Genomic DNA, 20,576 nt, shown 5'->3' with positions numbered 1-20,576 from the left:
ATTAGCTTGATTTGGTTTGAAGGAAAATGTATTTTTATATCTGCTAATTTCTCCATGTTAAAAATGCTTTATAAATGCAAGTTTTATCATGCATATAGTTTGATATGATGTACGCAATGGGCTGTGGTCCATGCTGCTGCCAACTTCTGTAAAGCCCCGGTATCGTTGAAACAACATTAGTTTACCTTTAATAAAAGCAAATTACTGCGGATGCTGGAATCTGAAACTAAAAGAGAAAATGCTGGACAATCTCAGCGGGTCTGGCAGCATCGGTAGGGAGAGAGAAGAGCTAAAGTTTTGAGTCCAGGTGACCCTTTGTCAAAACTAAACGGCATAGAAAGTGGGAGATATTTATACTGTGGGGTGGGGGAATTAAAGATGAGTCATAGCCACAGAAACCAAGGGAAAAGAGTGTTAATAGCCACAGAAGCTAAGGGAAAAGAGTGCCAATGGCAGCCTCCATAGAGAATAAAAGGTGTCAAAGGCCAAACAGCAGAGAAATTAAAATCAGAGGATAAACTGTAACAGACTTAGGGGGAAGGGGAAAGCAATGTGAAGAAAAGGTAAGGAGAGAGGGGGATAAGATAGGAGGGGATATATAAAGAAATAAAAGGTAAAATACAGTTAAAATGAAATGGAATAAAATCAAAGGGGTCGAAGTGGGGTAAAGCTAATCATCTGAAGTTGTTGAATTCGATGTTGAGACCAGAAGGCTGTAGCATGCCTAACCGGAAGATGAGATGCTGTTCCTCCAGTTTGCATTGTGCTTCACTGGAACATTACAGCAGGCCAAGGACAGACGTGTGGACATGGGAGCAGGGTCTTGTGTTTAAAATGGCAAGCAAAAGGAAGGTCAGGGTCCTGGATGCGTACAGACCGAAGGTGCTCAACAAAGCGATCACCCAATCTACGTTTGGTGTCTCCGACATAGAGGAGACCACATTGGGAGCAGCGAATGCAATAGACCAAATTGAAAGAGGTGCAAGTGAAACGCTGTTTAACCTGGAATGAGTGTTTTGGGCCTGGGATGTTGAGCATGGAAGAGGTAAAGGGGCAGGTGTTACACTTTCTGCAATTGCTTGAGAAGGTGCCATGGATGATGGGAGAGGTGTAGGGTATGGTGGAGGAGATTATCTCCGAGGAAACGGTATCTACGGAATGCTGACAGAGGGAGTGAAGGGAAGACGTGTTTGGTGATGGCATCATGCTGGAGTTGGCGAAAATGGCGGAGGATTGCATACAGAGGCTGGTGGAGTGAAATGTGACAACGACGGGGACTCTATCTTTGTTCTGGGGGAGAGGGTAGTGGCGCGGGAGATTGCCCGCACGCTGTTGAGGGCCCTGTCAACAACTGTAGGTGGGAAATCATGGTTGGGGAAGAAGGAACACATTTTCGAAGCACCACTTGGAAAGTGGCATCATCGGAACAAATGCGACGGAGGCGAAGGAGCTGATAGAAAGGATGGAGTCCTTGTAGGGTGCAGGGTGCGGTGAGCTGCAGTCCAGATAGGTATGGGAGTCAGGGGGCTTGTAATGGCCTGTAATTAGTTTACCTTTTTTCAGCTTGTGTTCTGCACTCCCTACAGCATGTTTTTCACTGTTGAATCAAATCAATCCTTTAACTTCAATTTTACCACAGTTCATAACTGATCCCTCAGTTTACACACCCTGTGTATTTAGTTTTATTTTTTGTTCATACAATTCTGGTTCTCTCATTAAGATTTCCGTGCCGGAGCTTGAAACATCAGTGTTATTGTTTTACTTGCTGACTTTGTTTTTTCAATGAAAGCTAATTATTATCTTTCTTGTGACACTGTATTTAAAAAGAAATGCTGCGAAACCGGTTTTGGCAGCTCAGCAGCAGCCATGAGAATTTTATTACTTTCAGAACATAAGAACTAGGAGCCGAGTAGGCCACCTGGCCCTTCGAGCCTAGTAAGCCATTTAATGAGATTATGGCTGATCTTTTGTGGACTCAGCTCCACTTTCCGGCCCGAACACCATAACCCTTTATTCCTTTATTCTTCAAAAAATTATCCATCTTTACCTTGAAAACATTTAATGAAGGAGCCTCAACTGCTTCACTGGGCAGGGAATTCCATAGATTCACAACCCTTTGGGTGAAGAAATTCCTCCTAAATTCAGTCCTAAATCTGCTTTCCCTTATTTTGAGGCTATGCCCCCTAGTTCTGCTTTCACCTGCCAGTGGAAAGAACCTCTCTGCATCTATCCTATCTATTCCCTTCATAATTTTATATGTTTCTATAAGATTCCCCCCCCCGCATCCTTCTAAATTCCAACGAGTACATTCCCAGTGTACTCCACCTCTCCTCCTAATCCAATCCCCATAACTCTGGGATTAACCTAGTGAATCTCCTCTGCACACCCTCCAGCACCAGTACGTCCTTTCTCAGATAAGGAGGCCCAAACTGAACACAATACTCCAGGTGTGGCTTCACTAACACTGTATACAGTTGCAGCATAACCTCTCTAGTCTTAAACTCCATCCCTCTAGCAATGAAGGACAAAACTCCATTTGCCTTCTTAACCACCTGTAAACCAACTTTTTGCGAATGCACTAGGACACCCAGATCCCTCTGCACAGCAGCATGTTTTAATATTTTATCATTTTTCTACCAAAATGGATAACCTCAAATTTGTCAACACTGTATTCCATCTGCCAGACCCTAGCCCATTCGCTCAAACTATCCAAATCCCTCTGCAGACTTCCAATATCCTCTACACTTTTTGCTTTATCACTCATCATAGTGTCGTATACAAACTTGGACACATTGCACTTGGTCCCCAACTCCAAATCATCTATGTAAATTGTGAACAATTGTGGGCCCAACACTGATCCCTAAGGGACACCACTAGCTACTGATTGCCAGCCAGCGAAACACCCATTAATCCCCACTCTTTGCTTTTGATTAATTAACCAATCCTCTATCCATGCTACTACTTTACCCTTAATGCCATGCATCTTTATCTTGTTGTGTTAAATAGTGGAGAGGCTATGGGGAATTGGAAGATGAGCTACTCACTGCAGATTGCGTAGATTTTGACTTGAGCTAGAAACCACATTGTTTATGTGGCTGATCCTGTTGAGTTTCTATTCAATAATGCACCATCCCCTGGATGTTGATGATTGAGGATTTGAGGAAGGTAATGCCATTGAATGTTGGCTAGGTGATTAAGCTTTCTCTTGCTGGAGGCCAATGTCGTCTGACAATGGGTGTCAGCCTAAACCTGGCTGTTTTCCAGGTCTTGTGCAGGTGGAGATGGAACTGCTTCATTTTCTGGGGTATCATGAATAGAGCTGAACACTTACCAGTCATCAGCAAACGGCCTGTTTGAATTCATGATTGAGGAAAGACCAAAACAACTGAACAGTTGACCAAAAATGCTTCCCTGAGGAACTGCTGCAAGGATCTCATGAGGCTGAGATGATTGCAAGAAAATCACAACTATTTTCCTTTGTGCCAGGGTTGACTCCAGCCATTTCCCCCTGATATCCATTGTCATTACAATTAATAGGGTTCTTTGTTGTCACACTGTCAAATGCTGCCTTGATGTTAAAGGCAATCACCCCTTCTCACCTCTACAGTGTTTTGTGTATGTTTGGGCTAGTTAGTGATAAATAAGTGCTTTTGATAGAACAGTGGACATCTGCTGATTGCGAGTAGGCTGACAGGATGGTAATTGGTCAAGTTAAACCTGTCCTGGGTAATTTTTCTCCCAGTTGAGTAGATGCATGTGCCATAGTTATATGAGAACAACTTGACTTGAAGCAAGTTCCCAACTGAAATGCTTCTTGATGGCATGTGAATGAATATAATTGGATGAACAGTTTGTAATGGTGAGGATCTCAGGCGGTAGACATATCATAGAATTTACAGTGCAGAAGGAGGTCATTCGGCCCAGCGAGTCTACACCGGCCCTTGAAAGAGCACCCTACTTAAGCCGACACCTCCACCCTATCCCAGTAATCCTACCTAACCTTTGGACACTATGGGGCAATTTAGCATGGTCAATCCACCTAACCTGCACATCTTTGGACTGTGGGGGGAAATCAGAGCACCAGGAGGAAACCCATGCAGACACGGGGAGAACGTGCAGACTCCGCACAGGCAGTGACCCAAGCCGGGAATCAAACCCGGCGCTGTGAAGCAACAGTGCTATCCGCTGATCTACCATGCCACCCACTGCAAAGAGTCATCCACTGAGCATTTCTGGATGATAATTGGTATTCTTCAGCCTCTTTTTGTTTTTGTTGCTTAGTTGATGTTACTTTTATATGCATCTTAAATCACATTGGATGTCATTTGTGACTTTCACAGGACTCCCAAACTGGAATTCCTTTGTTTCTTAGAGAGTTTTGTCAGTGTCCTTTCTGTTCATCCCCTTATTTCCCATTTCTTTTATTTTGCCATTATCATTTTTGATCCTTGGATGCTTAATGGACATATATCTTTAAGTCGAGCAGAGGCGGTGAGGAACTCAAAAGATCCAAAAGAGTACACTGTGTTAGTTTTCGAACAGCAGAACCCTGACTTTTGGGCATCCAAGAGATCGGTGGGACTCAATTTGATTGGTTGGCTAGTGGCCAATTTATGGCCAAAAGGCCGTATTCTGCTCGGCAACAGATGGTGATTGGATTCTACCCAAGTGAGATGATTTTTGGAGAACCAAGGAAATGACAGTCAGGTCCTGGACCCTCGCCCTCTCTCGCTCACTTTCTCTCGTCTGTCTGTCTTGTGTGTGTAGAGGGTGGGGATGAGTTAAAGGGAGGGGTTTAGGAATCAGATAATAGTTAACCTGTTGTATTTTCTGCACATTTCATTATAGTTATTTTTATTAATTATGTTTAAAATTACAAACCTGGTGACTGTAGTCATTGGGCAGCCAAGGGCCAAAGACTTTGGGTGTCTTTCTAAGAATTATTAATTTCAATTGTGTTGTGACTCCAGGTTAAGTGGGGCTGGAATTGCCTGCCTACTAGCCCAGGGGACCATAACTGTTTTAAAACCAACCTTGATGTTACCCAATCACGTAATGATTTATTTTGCTTGTGTCCTCCTCCTACTGTTCTACTTTGAACCCTTGTACTGTTCTCTACTACCTTCTTTCACCCTTTATCGTGGTTTCTTAGTTGAAAGGTTATTTTTGTCTGTCCCTGTCATATTTTATTTCCTAATGGATTATCACATTTGCTTAATTTATGGGAATAAATTATATTTGTTTCTCTGCTACCATCACTGAGCATACATAAATATGTACAGTTATAGTCTGGATAAAGCTACATTTCATTCTGTAGGTTAGCATGTCTTTTTATTTGGAGATATTTGTTATGATGTGTGTGTGTTCAGCAACATGTCGTGGAAAGTATAAAGAAGATTCTTCTTTGTTCAGCTGTTAAACATGAATATGATTGCAGAGTGTTTTATATTAAATTATCATTTGGCTTAAGGGAAGTTTTGCTTTATATTTATTTAACTAAATTAGAATTGCTGGCAATCGTCTCAGTGCCTTATGAGGCATGTTGAGTATGCCAGGGTCCACAATAAACACTGATATGCCAGGGAGACCAACACAGTCCCAATGTAATATATATGATTGCTCCATTCAACCTTTCAAGACATGCCTGTTGCAATATGCTTTAATTCTTCAACATTTATTTTGAATCTTTAAATGAATGGGCATTTGTTGATTTCAGTTTGCAAAGTGTGTAAATTATTTAAAAACTTAATTTTTTGTTCTAAACTGAGTGGATCATTTTTGGCCATGGAAATGTGTGATGTTTGGCTCCTTTAATTCCAGCTCCAACCCACAAAAATGAATTGCAGAAATGAATGGGATGAATTGCATAGCTTTTTTTTTTGAGGATTACTTTGCACCCGTGGTGGTGTTGTCCGGGGTGTGACAGACATGCACAAGACATATGTTAATATGCCAGTAAATGTTATGAGCTGGTGCTGACTTAGTGGATCTTGAGCTTATTTTGAGCCCTGGTATGTGATGAAGTTATAAATGCTCTCTTCTATGCAGCTGATACGCCTCCACCTGCTTACATGCCACCAGAAGAGCAGATCAATCAGGACAGTACACAACCGATGGATACTGGGAATGTCATGATGACCTCCAGCATACTCAATCTGCCTATTATCTCCGCGAGAGGTAAGATCCCAGAACTAATATACAATCAGCTTCAATTAGTGCTGCTGAGCTATTGGTCTATTTCTGATGTATTTTGGAAAATTAAACACAGGCTTGATCTTTTTGGAAAATAAGATGAGCTGCAGGTGTAGATTGCTATGTGGAAATATGTTATTGTGGTATTAACAGTGACCTGACTGAAAGAAGGACAGGGCAGGACTGGTGTTAAATATCCCTGGATACAAGATGTTCAGGAAAGGAAGAAAAGGGGAGGGGTGGCATTATTGATGAAGGAGGGCTTTACAGTGCTGGAGAAAGCGGATGTCCCAGACAACAGATATGGGCTGAATAAACTGGATGCAAAGTTTGGCAGGAAAATGGTAACTGATCAATGGGCTACCTTCAAAGAAAAGGTGATTCAGGCACAGTCAATGTACATTCCCTCGAAACGGAAAGGGAGGGCAAACAAATCCAAAGCTCCCTGGGTGACAATGGAGACAAAAATTAAAATAAGGAAAAGTGTGCTTATGACAGATGTCAGGTAGAAATTATAACTGAGGACTTCCGGGTGCGGCTATGCAGAGCTAAGTCGCATGGTCGGCAGCTCCCGCTTGGAACGGACTTTTGGGCTCTTTACAGGGCCCCCAACGGCATTTTTTCGACATTTCCCGGTGTGGGAAGAAGACTGCAATATTTCCCCCGACAGTGTCCCCCAGGAATGGTATGTCTCTTGGTTACCAGACCCGGCAGAAACAGTGAAAGATTTGGCTGGAGCTGCAGGAAACACAGAAGCCTCTTCCAGCATGCAGGTGGGGGAAGGGCAAGCTTAAAGGCTGCAAGCTGGCTTGAGGGCCTTTATTAAAGGTGAATTCTAGCAGCAGAGGGAACAACTGTGAAAAGATCTACCAAGGCCATTGAAGAAGCGGGGACGAGGCTTCCGGTGGCAGCCATGGAGGAGTAGGTCGCGCATTTGGCAGCTCCCATCTGGAACGGACTCTCAGACCTTTTTCAGGAGTTTCCACAGACTTTTTGGGGCAGATTGGTGAAGCGAACACTACCAAAAGGATTCCCTCTTGAGACTTCCAGTTGCGGCTATGCGGAGCTAAGTCGCACATTCGGCAGCTCCCGCTAAAACGGACTTGTGGGCTCTTTTCGGGGCCCCCAAGGGCACTTTTTCGACATTTCCCGGTGTGGGAAGGAGTTACTAATAGCTCCCCATTAGTATATGGCTTTAACTAGGAGCGGGGCGACAAAAAAGGTGGTGGTGGACCCGAAGAAGGGAGGGAAGAAGGACAAAATGGCGGCGGGCGGAGACCAGGCAGCGTGGAGGCTGTGGGCGGAGGAGCAACAGGAGGGTATCCAGCGCTGCCTCAGACAGATTAAAACGGACCTGCTAGAGCCGATGAAGGCTTCTATTGATAAGCTGCTGGAGACACAGACGGCCCAGGGGGTGGCGATCCGAGAGGCTCGACAAAAGATCTCTGACAATGAGGACGAGATCTTAGGCCTGGCTGTAAAGGTGGAGGCGCACGAGGCGCTCCACAAGAAATGGCAGGAGCGGTTCGAGGAGATGCAGAATCGGTCGAGGCGGAAGAATCTGCAGATTCTGGGCCTCCCGGAGGGGCTGGAGGGGCCGGACGTGGGGGCCTATGTGGTCACCATGTTGAACTCGCTGATGGGAGCGGGGCCCTTCCAGGGGCCCCTGGAGCTGGAAGGGGCCCATAGAGTGTTGGCGAGGAGGCCCAAGGCTAACGAGCCTCCGCGGGCGGTGCTGGTGCGGTTCCACCGGTTCGTCGATCGTGAGTGTGTGCTCAGGTGGGCCAAGATGGAGAGGAGCAGCAGGTGGGAGAACGCAGAGGTTCGAATATACCAGGACTGGAGTGCGGAGGTGGCGAAGAGGAGGGCCGGGTACAATCGAGTGAAGGCGGTGCTGGACAGGAAGGGGGTGAGGTTTGGCATGTTGCAGCCGGCGTGACTGTGGGTTACCTACAAGGACCGGCACCATTATTTTGAGTCTCAGGAGGAGGCGTGGGCCTTTGTTCAGGCCGAGAAGCTGGACACAGACTGAGGGTCGGGATGCACGATTGGGGACTGCGGTGGATATGTTATGCCTATTTTTTGTTCGGGGTTGAGGGGGGCCTTTGCATTGTTTTGGGTTTCTTTTTCTCTGTGTTTTTCTCTTTCGGGTTGGGGAGGGTGGATGGGGCGGGTTGGGCTCTGTTTTGGTTGGTGGCGGGGCCTGGTAGGTGGAGAGCGCGGGCTTTTTTCCCATGGCGAAGACTCGGGGGAGGGGGGTGGGGTGGGGAAGTGAGGATTGTTTCCCGCGCTTAGAACGGAGGGGGAAGGGGGAGAGCCTGTGGATGGGGAGCGGGAGAGGAGGGTGTGCCACACAATGCGAGGAGTCGAAGGGGAGGCTGGAGTGGCCGGGGTCAGCAGGAGTCAGCTGACTTGCGGAAGTGCAATGGGGGGAGTAAACCAGCGAGGATGGGTCCTAGCCGGTGGGGGGGTGGGTGGGGGGGAATAGAGTTGCTGCTGCTAAGGTCAAGGAGGAGCTGGAGCGAGTGGGGGGGGGGGGGGATGCTGCTGTGGGGAACGTGCTGGGTGTGGGGTGCGGGCGCGTGGCTGGCCGAGGAGGGGTAATGGCTAGTCGGCGGGGGAGGGGGGCGGTTAGCCCCCTGATCCGGCTGATAACCTGGAATGTAAGGAGACTGAATGGGCCGGTTAAGCGGGCCCGCGTGTTCGCGCACCTGAAGGGGCTCAAGGCGGATGTGGTTATGCTCCAGGAGACGCACCTGAAGGTGGCAGACCAGGTAAGACTGAGGAAAGGGTGGGTAGGTCAGGTGTTTCACTCGGGGCTAGATGCCAAAAATCGAGGGGTGGCGATCTTGGTGGGAAAGAAGGTGTCATTCAAGGCGTCGATAATTGTGGCAGATAATGGCGGTAGGGACAGAATGGTAAGTGGTAAGTTGCAGGGAGAGAGGGTGGTACTGGTCAATGTGTATGCTCCGAACTGGGACGATGCGGATTTTATGCGGCGTATGTTGGGTCGGATCCCAGACTTGGAAGTGGGGGGCCTGATAATGGGGGGAGACTTTAACACGGTGTTGGATCCGGCACTGGATCGTTCCAGGTCTAGGACGGGTAGGAAGCCGGCGGCTGCTAGAGTGCTGAGGGGATTTATGGACCAAATGGGATGGGTGGACCCTTGGAGATTTGCAAGGCCGGGGGCTAGGGAATTTTCATTCTTCTCACATGTCCATAAGGCTTATTCTCGAATCGACTTTTTCATTTTGAGTAAGGCGCTGATAGCGAGAGTAGAGGATACCGAGTATTCGGCTATAGCCATTTCGGACCGCACCCCGCATTGGGTGGACTTGGAGCTGGGGGAGAGAGGGACCAGCGCCCGCTGTGGCGCTTGGAGGTGGGGCTGTTGGCGGACGAGGTGGTGAGTGAGCGGGTCCAAGGAAGTATAGAGAGGTACTTGGAGACCAACGACAACGGGGAGGTCCGAATGGGGATGGTATGGGAGGCACTGAAGGCGGTGGTGAGGGGAGAGCTGATCTCCATTAGGGCCCACAGGGAGCAGAGGGAGAGGCTGGTGGGGGAGATGGTGAGGGTAGACAGGAGGTATGCGGAAGAGCCTGAGGAAAGATTGTTGAGGAAGAGGCGTAGCCTCCAGGCCGAATTCGACCTGGTGACCACCAGGAAGGCGGAGGTGCAGTGGAGGAAGGCCCAGGGGGGCGGTCTACAAGTATGGGGAAAAGGCAAGCCGGATGCTGGCGCATCAGCTTCGGAAGCGGGACGCAGCTAGGGAGATTGGGAAAGTTAAGGACAGCGTGGGAGCGTGTTGCGGAGTGCGGTTGGCATCATTAGGGTCTTCAGGGACTTCTAATAGGAATTGTACTGATCCGAGCCCCCACGGGAGGAGGGAGGGATGGGCCGTTTCCTGGACCAATTGAGGTTTCCAAAGGTGGAAGAGGGACTGGTGGCGGGACTGGGGGCCCCGATTGGGCTGGAGGAGCTGATCAAAGGGATACGAAGCATGCAGGCGGGGAAGGCACCGGGGCCGGATGGTTTCCGGTCGAGTTCTATAAAAAATACATGGACCTGTTGGGCCCGCTGTTAGTTAGGACCTTTAATGAGGCAAGGGAGGGGGTGGGCTTTACCCCCGACGATGTCCCGGGCACTGATCTCCTTGATCCTGAAGCGGGACATGGATCCCCGCAATGTGGGTCTTACAGACCAATTTCCTTGCTAAATGTAGATGCCAAGGTGCTGGCGAAGGTCTTAGCCACGAGGATTGAGGATTGCGTGCCGCAGATCATCCATGAAGACCAGACGGGGTTTGTGAAGGGGAGACAGTTGAATGCGAATGTGCGGAGGCTTCTGAACGTTATCATGATGCCGGCGAGGGAGGGGGAGGCGGAGATAGTGGTGGCGATGGACGCTGAGAAAGCCTTCGATAGGGTAGAGTGGGGGTACCTGTGGGAGATGCTGAAGGGGTTTGGGGAGGGGTTTGTCAGGTGGGTTAGGCTGTTGTATGAGGTCCCGATGGCGAGTGTGTCCACAAATAGGAGGAGGTCCGAGTACTTTCGGTTGCACCGAGGGACGAGACAGGGGTGTTCCCTGTCCCCCCTGCTCTTCGCACTGGCGATTGAACCCCTGGCTATGGCACTGAGTCGAGGAACTGGAGGGGGTTGGTGCGGGGTGGGGAGGAGCATAGGGTATCGCTTTATGCGGACGACCTGCTGCTGTATGTGGCGGACCCGGTCGGAGGACTGCCAGAGGTAATGAGGATCCTGAGGGAATTCAGGGACTTTTCGGGGTACAAGCTCAATATGGGGAAGAGCAAGCTGTTCGTAGTTCAGCTAGGGGACCAGGAGAGGGGGATTGGCGAGCTCCTACTAAAAAGGGCGGAGAGGAGCTTCAGATATTTGGGGGTCCAGGTGGCCAGGAGCTGGGGGGTCCTGCATAGGCTTAACTTTACCAGGCTGGTGGAGCAAATGGAGGAGGCGTTCAAGAGGTGGGACACGTTGCCGCTGTCCTTGGCGGGTCGGGTGCAGTCAATCAAAATGACGGTGCTCCCAAGGTTTTTGTTCCTGTTCCAGTGCCTCCCCGTGTTTATCCCCAAGGCTTTTTTCAGGCGGGTTAACAGGAGTATAATGGGGTTTGTGTGGGCGTGAGGGACTCCGAGGGTGAGAAGGGTGTTCCTGGAGCGGAGTAGAGATAGGCGGGGGGCTGCTGCTGCCCAACCTCTGTGGGTACTACTGGGCCGCCAATGCGACGATGGTGCGCAAGTGGGTGATGGAGCGGGAGGGGGTTGCATGGAAGAGGCTGGAGACGGAGTCCTGTGTGGGTACGAGTCGAGGGACGCTGGCAACGGCGCCGCTGCCGCTCCCTCCAAGGAGGTATACCACGAGCCCGGTGTTGGTGGGAGCCCTCAAAATTTGGGGGCAGTGGAGGCGGCATAGGGGGGAAGTTGGGGCCTTGGCGTGGACCCCATTATTGGGGAACCACCCGTTTGCCCCATGAAAAACAGGTGGAGGGTTTTCTGGGTGGCAGAGGGCAGGGATACGAAAGTTGGGGGACCTGTTTGTGGACGGAAAGTTTGCGAGCTTGGGTGAGCTGGAGGAGAAGTACGGGGTCCCCCCGGGGAACACCTTCAGGTACTTACAGGTAAGGGCGTTTGCCAGGCGGCAGGTGGTGGAATTCCCGCAGCTACTGCCACACACCATACAGGACAGGGTGCTCTCGGGGTGGGGGGGGGGGGGGGGGGTCTCGAAAACTTACCAGGTGATGCAGGAGGAGGAGGAGGCCTCGGTGGTGGAGTTGAAAGGTAAGTGGGAGGGGGAGTTGGGAGAGGAGATCGAAGAGGGGACGTGGGCAGATGCCCTAGGGAGTGTGAACTCTTCCTCTTCGTGCGCGAGGCTCAGCCTCATACAGTTTAAGGTGCTGCACAGGGCACACATGACCGGGACAAGGATGAGCCGGTTCTTTGGGGGTGAGGACAGGTGTGTTAGGTGCTCAGGGAGCCCAGCAAATCACACCCATATGTTCTGGGCATGCCCAGCGCTGGAGGAATTTTGGAAGGGCGTAGCAAGGACGGTGTTGAGGGTGGTAGGATCCAGGGTCAAACCGGGCTGGGGGCTCGCAATATTTGGGTGGCTGAGGAGCCGGGAGTGCAGGAGGCGAAAGAGGCCGGAATTCTGGCCTTTGCGTACCTGGTAGCCCGGCCTTCAGTGGAAAGATGCGACGCCCCCAAGCGTGGAATCCTGGATCAGCGATATGGCAGGGTTCATTAAATTGGAGAGGGTGAAATTCGCCTTGAGGACAAGGGTTCTTTAGGCGGTGGCAACCGTTCTTAGACTTTCTGGCAGAACGATAGACATTGGTCAATGGCAGCAGCAGCCCGGGGGAGGGGGGGGTGTTTACTTTGTTTTTGTTTATGTTATTTACGCTGGAGGGTCTGAGGGGGTGTATACACCTGTTGTGTTAAGTCGGGGTGTTAATGTTAATTTATTATTTATGTACGGGGGGGGGAGGGGTTTGGGGGGGGTTGCTTTTTTTAGATTGTGTTTTGTACTTTACCCTGTTGGGTTCTTTTTTCTTTCTCATTTTGTTATTGATATTTTATGAAAACCTTTAATAAAAATTATTTTAAAAAAAATAATTATAACTGAGATCCAATATTAAAGATACAGAGGAGAAGTGAAGAAGCAAAGAGGGATTATGAAAAAGGACTGCGAGCCTATAGAAAAGGGAATCCTCAATAAGCATGCAAATAGGACATGTTAACGGTAAAGTCGCCTTAGTCCCAGATGACCATTGGTTGCTTTTCTCTTTGAGGGGGAGAGCTGACTGGTGATGATTTGACCTGAGGATCACCACAGCTCAGGCGAGGGGCAAGGTTGAGAAGGCGGGGTTTAGAATACACTACCTGAGAGTGTGGTGGAGGCAGGTTCAATAGAAGCATTCAAAAAGGAATTAGACTGTTATCAGAAAAGGAGGAATGTACAGGGTTACAGGAGAGTAAATTCAAACACTATTTTCCTGTTCCACAATTCTGTGATGCAAAAAAAATATTGTGATCTGACTACTTTCCTCTGTTCCCACTCCAGTCTTTGAACATAGTAAGAGCATAAGATGGTGCAGAAGTAGACCATATGGCCCTTCAAACATGCTCCATCATTCATGGCTAATCTCTTGCCTTCTACCTTCCCACGCTATCCCTACATTCCTTGGTTCCCATTGTAATCAAAAAATCTAGTTTCCTCTGTTTTGAATATATTGAATAATTATGCACCCCCTCCCTTTGAGACAGAGAATTTCAAAGATTTACGACTCTTGGAGTAATTTTTCCTCATCTCCATTTTAATGGCTACCCCCAGTTCTAGACTCCCCAGATAGGGGGAACATCCTGACAGTACCTACCCTGTCAGAAACCCTTAAAAATGCTATATGCTTATGTGAAAGTGAACACCACATATTGTATGTTATAAATAGAAGCTTACCACTTGAATACAGACCTTTCAAAACTCTTATGGTCCCAACTACAAACTGTTTCATAATTGCCAATTCCAGCCCCATTCCCTTTTAACTATGAGGCTGAACAATACTGTTTGTAACATTGGTGCCATATTTAACCCTGAGGTGAGCTACCGTCCACTTCTACATGCCATCTTTGTAATGTCGTCCAACTTCAGCGTGCGTCAACTTATCTACTGAAGTCTTCATCCATGCCTTTGTTACATTTAAACTTGACTATTTCCATGCACTTTAATCTTTCACATTTTAGCCTCTGTAAACTTGAGATGATGCAAAACTCTGCTTTATGTCCTTATTTACACCAAATTCTGTTCACGCATCACGCCTGTGTTCTCCGACCTAGTTCCTGGTTCCTGCTCAAGCAGTACCTTGATTTTCAGGTTCCTACGTAGCCTCTCCCTTCTCTGTCGGTGATCTCGACCTCTACAACCTACAAATATCTGCTCATCTAATACTGACCTCTTGAATATCCCTGATTTTAATTGCTCCACTGTTTGTGGCAGTACCTTCATCTGCTTAGGCCCTAAACTCTGCAATTTTCTGCCTAAACCCATACAATACATAGGTCAGAAGATTAGGCAAATTTGAGAAACCAGCAAAAAAATGCTTAACAAATGAGGAAGACATTAGACTACGAGAGAAAGCTAGCTGAAATACAAAAATAGAAAGCAAGAGTTTCTACAAGTCTAAAAAAGACATGAGTAGCTAATGGGAGCTTTAGTTCCTTCGAGTGCGAATCCACAGAATTAGTAATGGGGAAACAAATAAATGGCAGAAGCTTGAACAGGTTTTGTTGAAGACAAACTCAAGAATAATTGAAAGTCATTAGGGAAGAACTTAAAACAATTTGGTCACGGGGGAAAAGGCACACTGGGAACACGATTGGACTAACTGCTGGCAGGTTCCCTGGCCCTGCTGACTTGCACCCTAGGGTCTTGAAGTAGCTGCACACATTATGGATACATTGGTTGTAATCTTTCCAAAGTTTTTGTGGAAGTGATGCCAAGCAAGCGGGCTGCTTTGTCCTGGATGTTGTCAAGCATCTTGAGTGTGGAGTGCCACAGGGCTTAGTACTGGGGCCTCAACTATTTACAATCTATGTTAACTTGGATGAAGGCACTGAGAGTATGGTATGGACAGAAAGATAGGTAGAAAAGCAAGTTGTAAAGAGGACATAAGGAAGCTGCAAAGGGATTCAGATAGGTTGAGTGAATAGTCATAAATTGGCAGATGGAGTATAATATGGGAAAATGTGAACTTGTTCACTTTGGCAGGGAGAACAGAATTTCAGAACACAATTTAAATGGAAGACTGCAGAAATCTGTGATACAGAGGGATCTGGGTGTACTGATCACAACAAACTAGCATGCAGGTCAGAAAATGATTGGGGAAACAAATGGAATGTTGGCCTTTATTGCAAGGGAAATGAAATAGTAAAGTAGGGAAGTCTTGCTACAGCTATACAAGGCCTTAGGGAATCTGCATCTGGAGTACTAAATACAGTTGACCACTGTTTTCATTAGAACGACGGAGGTTGAGAGGTGACCTGATAAACGGTCTACAAGATTATGAGAGGCATGGATAGAGTAAATGGGCAGGCACTCTTTCCCAGGGAGGAGGGATCAGTCGCTAGGGGGCATAGGTTTAAGGTCCTTAGGGCAAAGTTTAGAGGAGAAGTGCGAGGCAGATTATTTTACACAGAGTGGTGAGTGCCTGGCACGTGTTGCCAGGGGAGGTTGTGGATGCAGATAAATTAACGGTGTTCAAAAGGCATCTCGACAAATATAAGAATAGAATGGGTATGGAGGGATGCGGCACTAGGAAGTGCTGAGGGTTTTGGCCAAGGATGGTATCATGACCAGTACAGACTTGGAGGGCCAAAGACCTGTTCCTGTGCTGAATTGTTCTTTGTTCTTTCTTTAAGGATATAATTGCATTGGAAGCAGTTCAGATTTTTTTTTTTTAAAGAGTAGATGTCGTTAGATTGGTGATACCGGAATACCTGGTGAAGACTACAGATGTGTACTATGCAAGTCATGAAAGTAATTAATAATATAGGCTTGCAATCTTCTGTAGACTACAAGTTATGAATTGTAGAATTTTTCTACAAGGCCAATTGTTTAACTTGAGCAGTTGAACTTTAATGCAATCATTTCTTGTTTTTGTTGAGCAAAATAATATTTTTTGAATATATTCTACAAAGATGCTTCAAAAATGATACCTAAATATTTTGTAGTTATAGTTTTTTAAAATTGCTTTTCTCTTTCCACTGTAATTCAAATTTAAGGTCACATGCAGTTATTCTTTGGGAAATGGGAGAGGGGAAAATATCTTGCAATACAAAATATACTAAATTAAATTAATCTGCTCTAACTTTATTTCAGATGTTCAACCTGTTGCTTATGAGGAGCCTAAGCACTGGTGTTCCATTGTGTACTACGAGTTAAATAATAGAGTTGGAGAAGCCTTCCATGCTTCCTCTACCAGTGTTTTAGTGGATGGCTTTACTGATCCATCTAACAACAAAAACCGTTTCTGTCTTGGCCTTCTTTCCAATGTAAACCGCAATTCCACCATTGAGAACACCAGGCGGCACATTGGTAAAGGTATGCTTAATTTTCAAAGTAACTGAACCAGCGATGCCATACTATTACAGAATTAACCCGTATTGTCATTAACCAGAATTACTTATAGTTCTCCAGAGTTCTTGTTCACAGGCTGCGTTTCCTGCTAACTCTATGCATGCTGTAAACGTACACATTTCAAACACAATGTCATTTGGACTGTCCGAATAGACAGTGCCCAGGATCAATGATGATGCTGCTGAAATCATCACCAGGCACTTGGAAATAGATGTGAAATTGTATTAATTTGTACTCGTGCATTATGTGTCGCTTAAATTATAGTGCACATGAAGGAAAAGCAAAAATTTAAGGCTCAGCGTTGCATTCTGGGCAACACTGTAGCATAGTGGTTAGCACAATTGCTTCACAGCTCCAGGTCCCAGGGTCGATTCCCGGCTTGGGTCACTGTCTGTGCGGAGTCTGCACTTCCTCCCCGTGTGTGCGTGGGTTTCATCCGGGTGCTCTGGTTTCCTCCCACAATCCAAAGATGTGCAGGTTAGGTGGATTGGCCATGATAAATTGCCCTTTAGTGTCCAAAATTGCTGTTGGTGTCGGGTGGGGTTACTGGGTTATGGGGATAGGCTGGAGGTGTGGGTTTGGGTAGGGTGCTCTTTCCAAGAGCCGGTACAAATGCGATAGGCTGAATGGCGGCCTCCTGCACTGTAAATTCTTAGATTCTATGACTCTCCATCACTGATACCAGCATGCTGGAATATATCACAGCTGCTTGTAACCAGAATTCGTATAGTTAGAGATTTTTTGCAAGGAATAATTGCAGAATTGTCTGAAAAACAAGGAATGATAGTAAATTGTGGGGTTTCAAACTGTACTCTGCCATCTGTCAAGCCTGGGGAAGGCATATGATAACATGTGCTTGCTTGATCACAATAGTCGTTGTATAAGCAAGCATTGACAGGGGATTCCCTGAGAGTGTTTGCCCAGAGGAAGAAAGGGGGGTGACTCTGATCCAAGATCATCAGAGATAATTTGTTGCACAAAAATGCTTGGTTCTTTTTGGTCCAAAAATATTTGTTGGAGAATGTGTTGACCTACGTTGCTGACTTGCAAAGCAACATCCGTCATAAAAATTGGAGCTAATCCCACTTTGAGACAACAGCTTGAAAAACATGTCACATATTTCCTTCAATGCTGTCTGTATTGCAACTCCCCAGAACAATTTATAAGCTCTCATGGGCAGCATGGTGGCACAGTGGTTAGCACTGCCACCTCACCGCCAGGGACCTGGATTCAATTCTGGCATTGTGGCGTTTACACTTTCTCCTCGTGTCAGCTTGGGCTTCCTCTGGGTGCTCTGGATTCCTCCCACAGTCCATAATGTCCAAAGATGTATAGATATGTAGAGTTATGGGGATAGGGTGGGGAAAATGTGCCTAGGTGGGGTGCTGTTTCAGAGGGTCAGTGCAGACTCCATGGGCCGAATGGCCTCTTGCACTGTAGAGTTCTATTCTGTGGTCCGATTAAGCACAATTCAATACTTCACCGATCAGCATATGCGTTAAGAGATTCCATTATTAATTTCAGTTCTATTGCTTTACTATAACTGTCTGAAAAGGCTATGAATGGTGAAAATATTGAATTACTGACAAAAGTATGGCCTTCTTCATTGGGTTTTCACATTTAAAATTTCGGTCCCATTAGCACCTTGTTGAAGAGTGTCTCCCACCCTCTTTTCTGCCTTCTTGGTGGTTTTCCCCACCCTCTCACTTGCTCCCCTACCCTCTCTTGCTCCCACTCTGCGTCTTCGGCTTGGCCCTAGTAAGGGATGATGGAAATGCCAGTTTATATGTAAAGGCTGGGCTTTTTAATGTGATACATATCATAATTATTGCAATGATAACTTAAACTTTCTCTTGTATGTTTGCAGGTGTCCACCTATACTATGTGGGAGGTGAAGTCTATGCTGAATGTCTTAGTGACAGCAGCATTTTTGTCCAAAGTAGAAATTGCAATTATCACCATGGCTTTCATCCAACCACCGTCTGTAAGATACCTAGTGGTTGCAGTTTAAAGATATTTAACAACCAAGAGTTTGCCCAGCTCCTAGCTCAATCTGTAAATCATGGCTTTGAAGCAGTTTATGAACTCACCAAGATGTGTACCATTCGCATGAGCTTTGTTAAGGTGAGGAAAGAGGCCAAAAGGCTGAGCCATTAATTCAGAAAGTTTTAAATTAACTTGCATATGGTGTCTTCTTTAAAAAAAATTGTGAAAATCGTATCGTCTAATGCTGCTGAGAAATGTTTTATTTGACAACGTTCATTGCATCTACTGAGTTTGTGAAAGTGATGCAAAAACACATTGCAAAAAGTTTTTGGATATATGTCCCTACAGTTTGCAGTCCTGAAATCAATGGTCAGTCATTATCACCCTGAAGGGAGACACCCTCAGAGGGAGAAAAATAGGAGGACTATTCCTGCTAAGATCACTTTGCTCTTCTGTACCTTGTATGACCTTGTGGGACCTGTACAAATCGGACGGTCTGCATCTGGGTGGGACAGGAACCAATGTTCTCGGGGGTGTGTTTGCTAGTGCAGTTGGGGAGGGTTTAAACTAATGTGGCAGGGGGGTGGGAACCGATGTAGGAAGTCAGTGGGGACGGAAACAAAAGGCAGGAAGGGAGAGTGTGTAAAGCATGACCAGAGAAAGCAGGGCAGAGAGCAAGGAAAGTCTACATTAAACTGCATTTATTTCAATGCAAGGGGCCTGACTGGCAAAGCGGATGAACTCAGGGCATGGATGGGCACATGGGACTGGGATATTATAGCTATGACTGAAACATGGCTAAGGGAGGGGCAGGACTGGCAGCTCAATGTTCCGGGGTACAGATGCTATAGAAAGGAGAGAACAGGAGGTAAGAGAGGAGGGGGAGTGGCGTTTTTGATTAGGGAGAACATCACGGCAGTACTTAGAGGGGATATATCCGAGAGTTCGCCCACTGAGCCTATATGGGTGGAACTGAAAAATAAGAAGGGAGAGATCACCTTGATAGGACTGTACTACAGGCCCCCAAATAGTCAGCGGGAAATTGAGGAGCAAATATGTAAGGAGATTACTGATAGCTGCAAGAAAAATAGGGTGGTAATAGTAGGGGACTTTAACTTTCCCAACATTGACTGGGACAGCCATAGCATTAGGGGCTTGGATGGAGGGAAATTCGTTGAGTGTATTCGGGAGGAATTTCTCATTCAGTATGTGGATGGACCGACTAGAGAGGGGGCAAAACTTGACCTCGTCTTGGGAAATAAGGAAGGGCAAGTGACAGAAGTGTTAGTGAGGGATTACTTTGGGACAAGTGACCATAACTCCATTAGTTTTAAGATAGCTATGGAGAATGATAGGTCTGGCCCAAGAGTTAAAATTCTTAATTGGGGCAAGGCCAATTTTGATGTTATCAGACAGGAACTTTCAGAGGTAGATTGGGGGAGACTGTTGGCAGGCAAAGGGGCGGCTGGTAAATGGGAGGCTTTTAAAAATGTGTTAACCAGGGTTCAGGGTAAGCACATTCCCTTTAGAGTGAAGGGCAAGGCTGGTAGAAGTAGGGAACCCTGGATGACTCGAGATATTGAGACTCTGGTCAAAAAGAAGAAGGAGGCATATGACGTACATAAGCAACTGGGATCAAGTGGATCCCTTGAAGAGTATAGAGATTGTCGAAATAGAGTTGAGAGGGAAATCAGGAGGGCAAAAAGGGGACATGAAATTGCTTTGGCAAATAATGCAAAGGAGAATCCAAAGAGCTTCTACAGATACATAAAGGGAAAAAGAGTAACTAGGGACAGAGTAGGGCCTCTTAAGGATCAACAAGGACATCGATGTGCAGAGCCACAAGAGTTGGGTGAGATCCTGAATGAATATTTCTCATCGGTATTCACGGTGGAGAAAGGCATGGATGTTAGGAAACTAAGGGAAATAAATAGTGATGTCTTGAGAAGTGTGCATATTACAGAGGAGGAGCTGGAAGTCTTAAAGCGCATCAAGGTAGATAAATCCCCGGGACCTGATGAAATGTATCCCAGGATGTTGTGGGAGGCTAGGGAGGAAATTGCGGGTCCCCTAACAGAGATATTTGAATCATCGGCAGCCACAGGTGAGGTGCCTGAAGATTGGAGAGTGGCGAATGTTGTGCCCTTGTTTAAGAAGGGCAGCAGGGAAAAGCCTGGGAACTACAGACCGGTGAGCCTAACGTCTGTAGTAGGTAAGTTGCTAGAAGGTATTCTGAGAGACGGGATC

General features: G+C 46.9%; 1 protein-coding gene across 2 annotated transcripts in view; it reads left to right on the top strand.

The window, feature by feature from the left end:
- LOC140426986 (mothers against decapentaplegic homolog 5) overlaps positions 1–20,576 on the top strand; it is a 99,241-nt gene that overhangs the window by 73,091 nt on the left and 5,574 nt on the right. For both annotated transcript variants that reach the window (XM_072512341.1, XM_072512342.1), the window contains exons 4-6: positions 6,049–6,177; positions 16,086–16,307; positions 18,211–18,467. In XM_072512341.1, the coding sequence (XP_072368442.1) occupies positions 6,049–6,177; positions 16,086–16,307; positions 18,211–18,467 (608 nt within the window). The remainder of the gene's footprint in view (positions 1–6,048; positions 6,178–16,085; positions 16,308–18,210; positions 18,468–20,576) is intronic.

Source organism: Scyliorhinus torazame, chromosome 7, assembly GCF_047496885.1.
Source record: "Scyliorhinus torazame isolate Kashiwa2021f chromosome 7, sScyTor2.1, whole genome shotgun sequence".
Lineage (NCBI taxonomy): Eukaryota > Metazoa > Chordata > Chondrichthyes > Carcharhiniformes > Scyliorhinidae > Scyliorhinus > Scyliorhinus torazame.
Note: the sequence above shows the minus strand (reverse complement) of the source record. Positions and strands in the feature narration are given on the sequence as shown.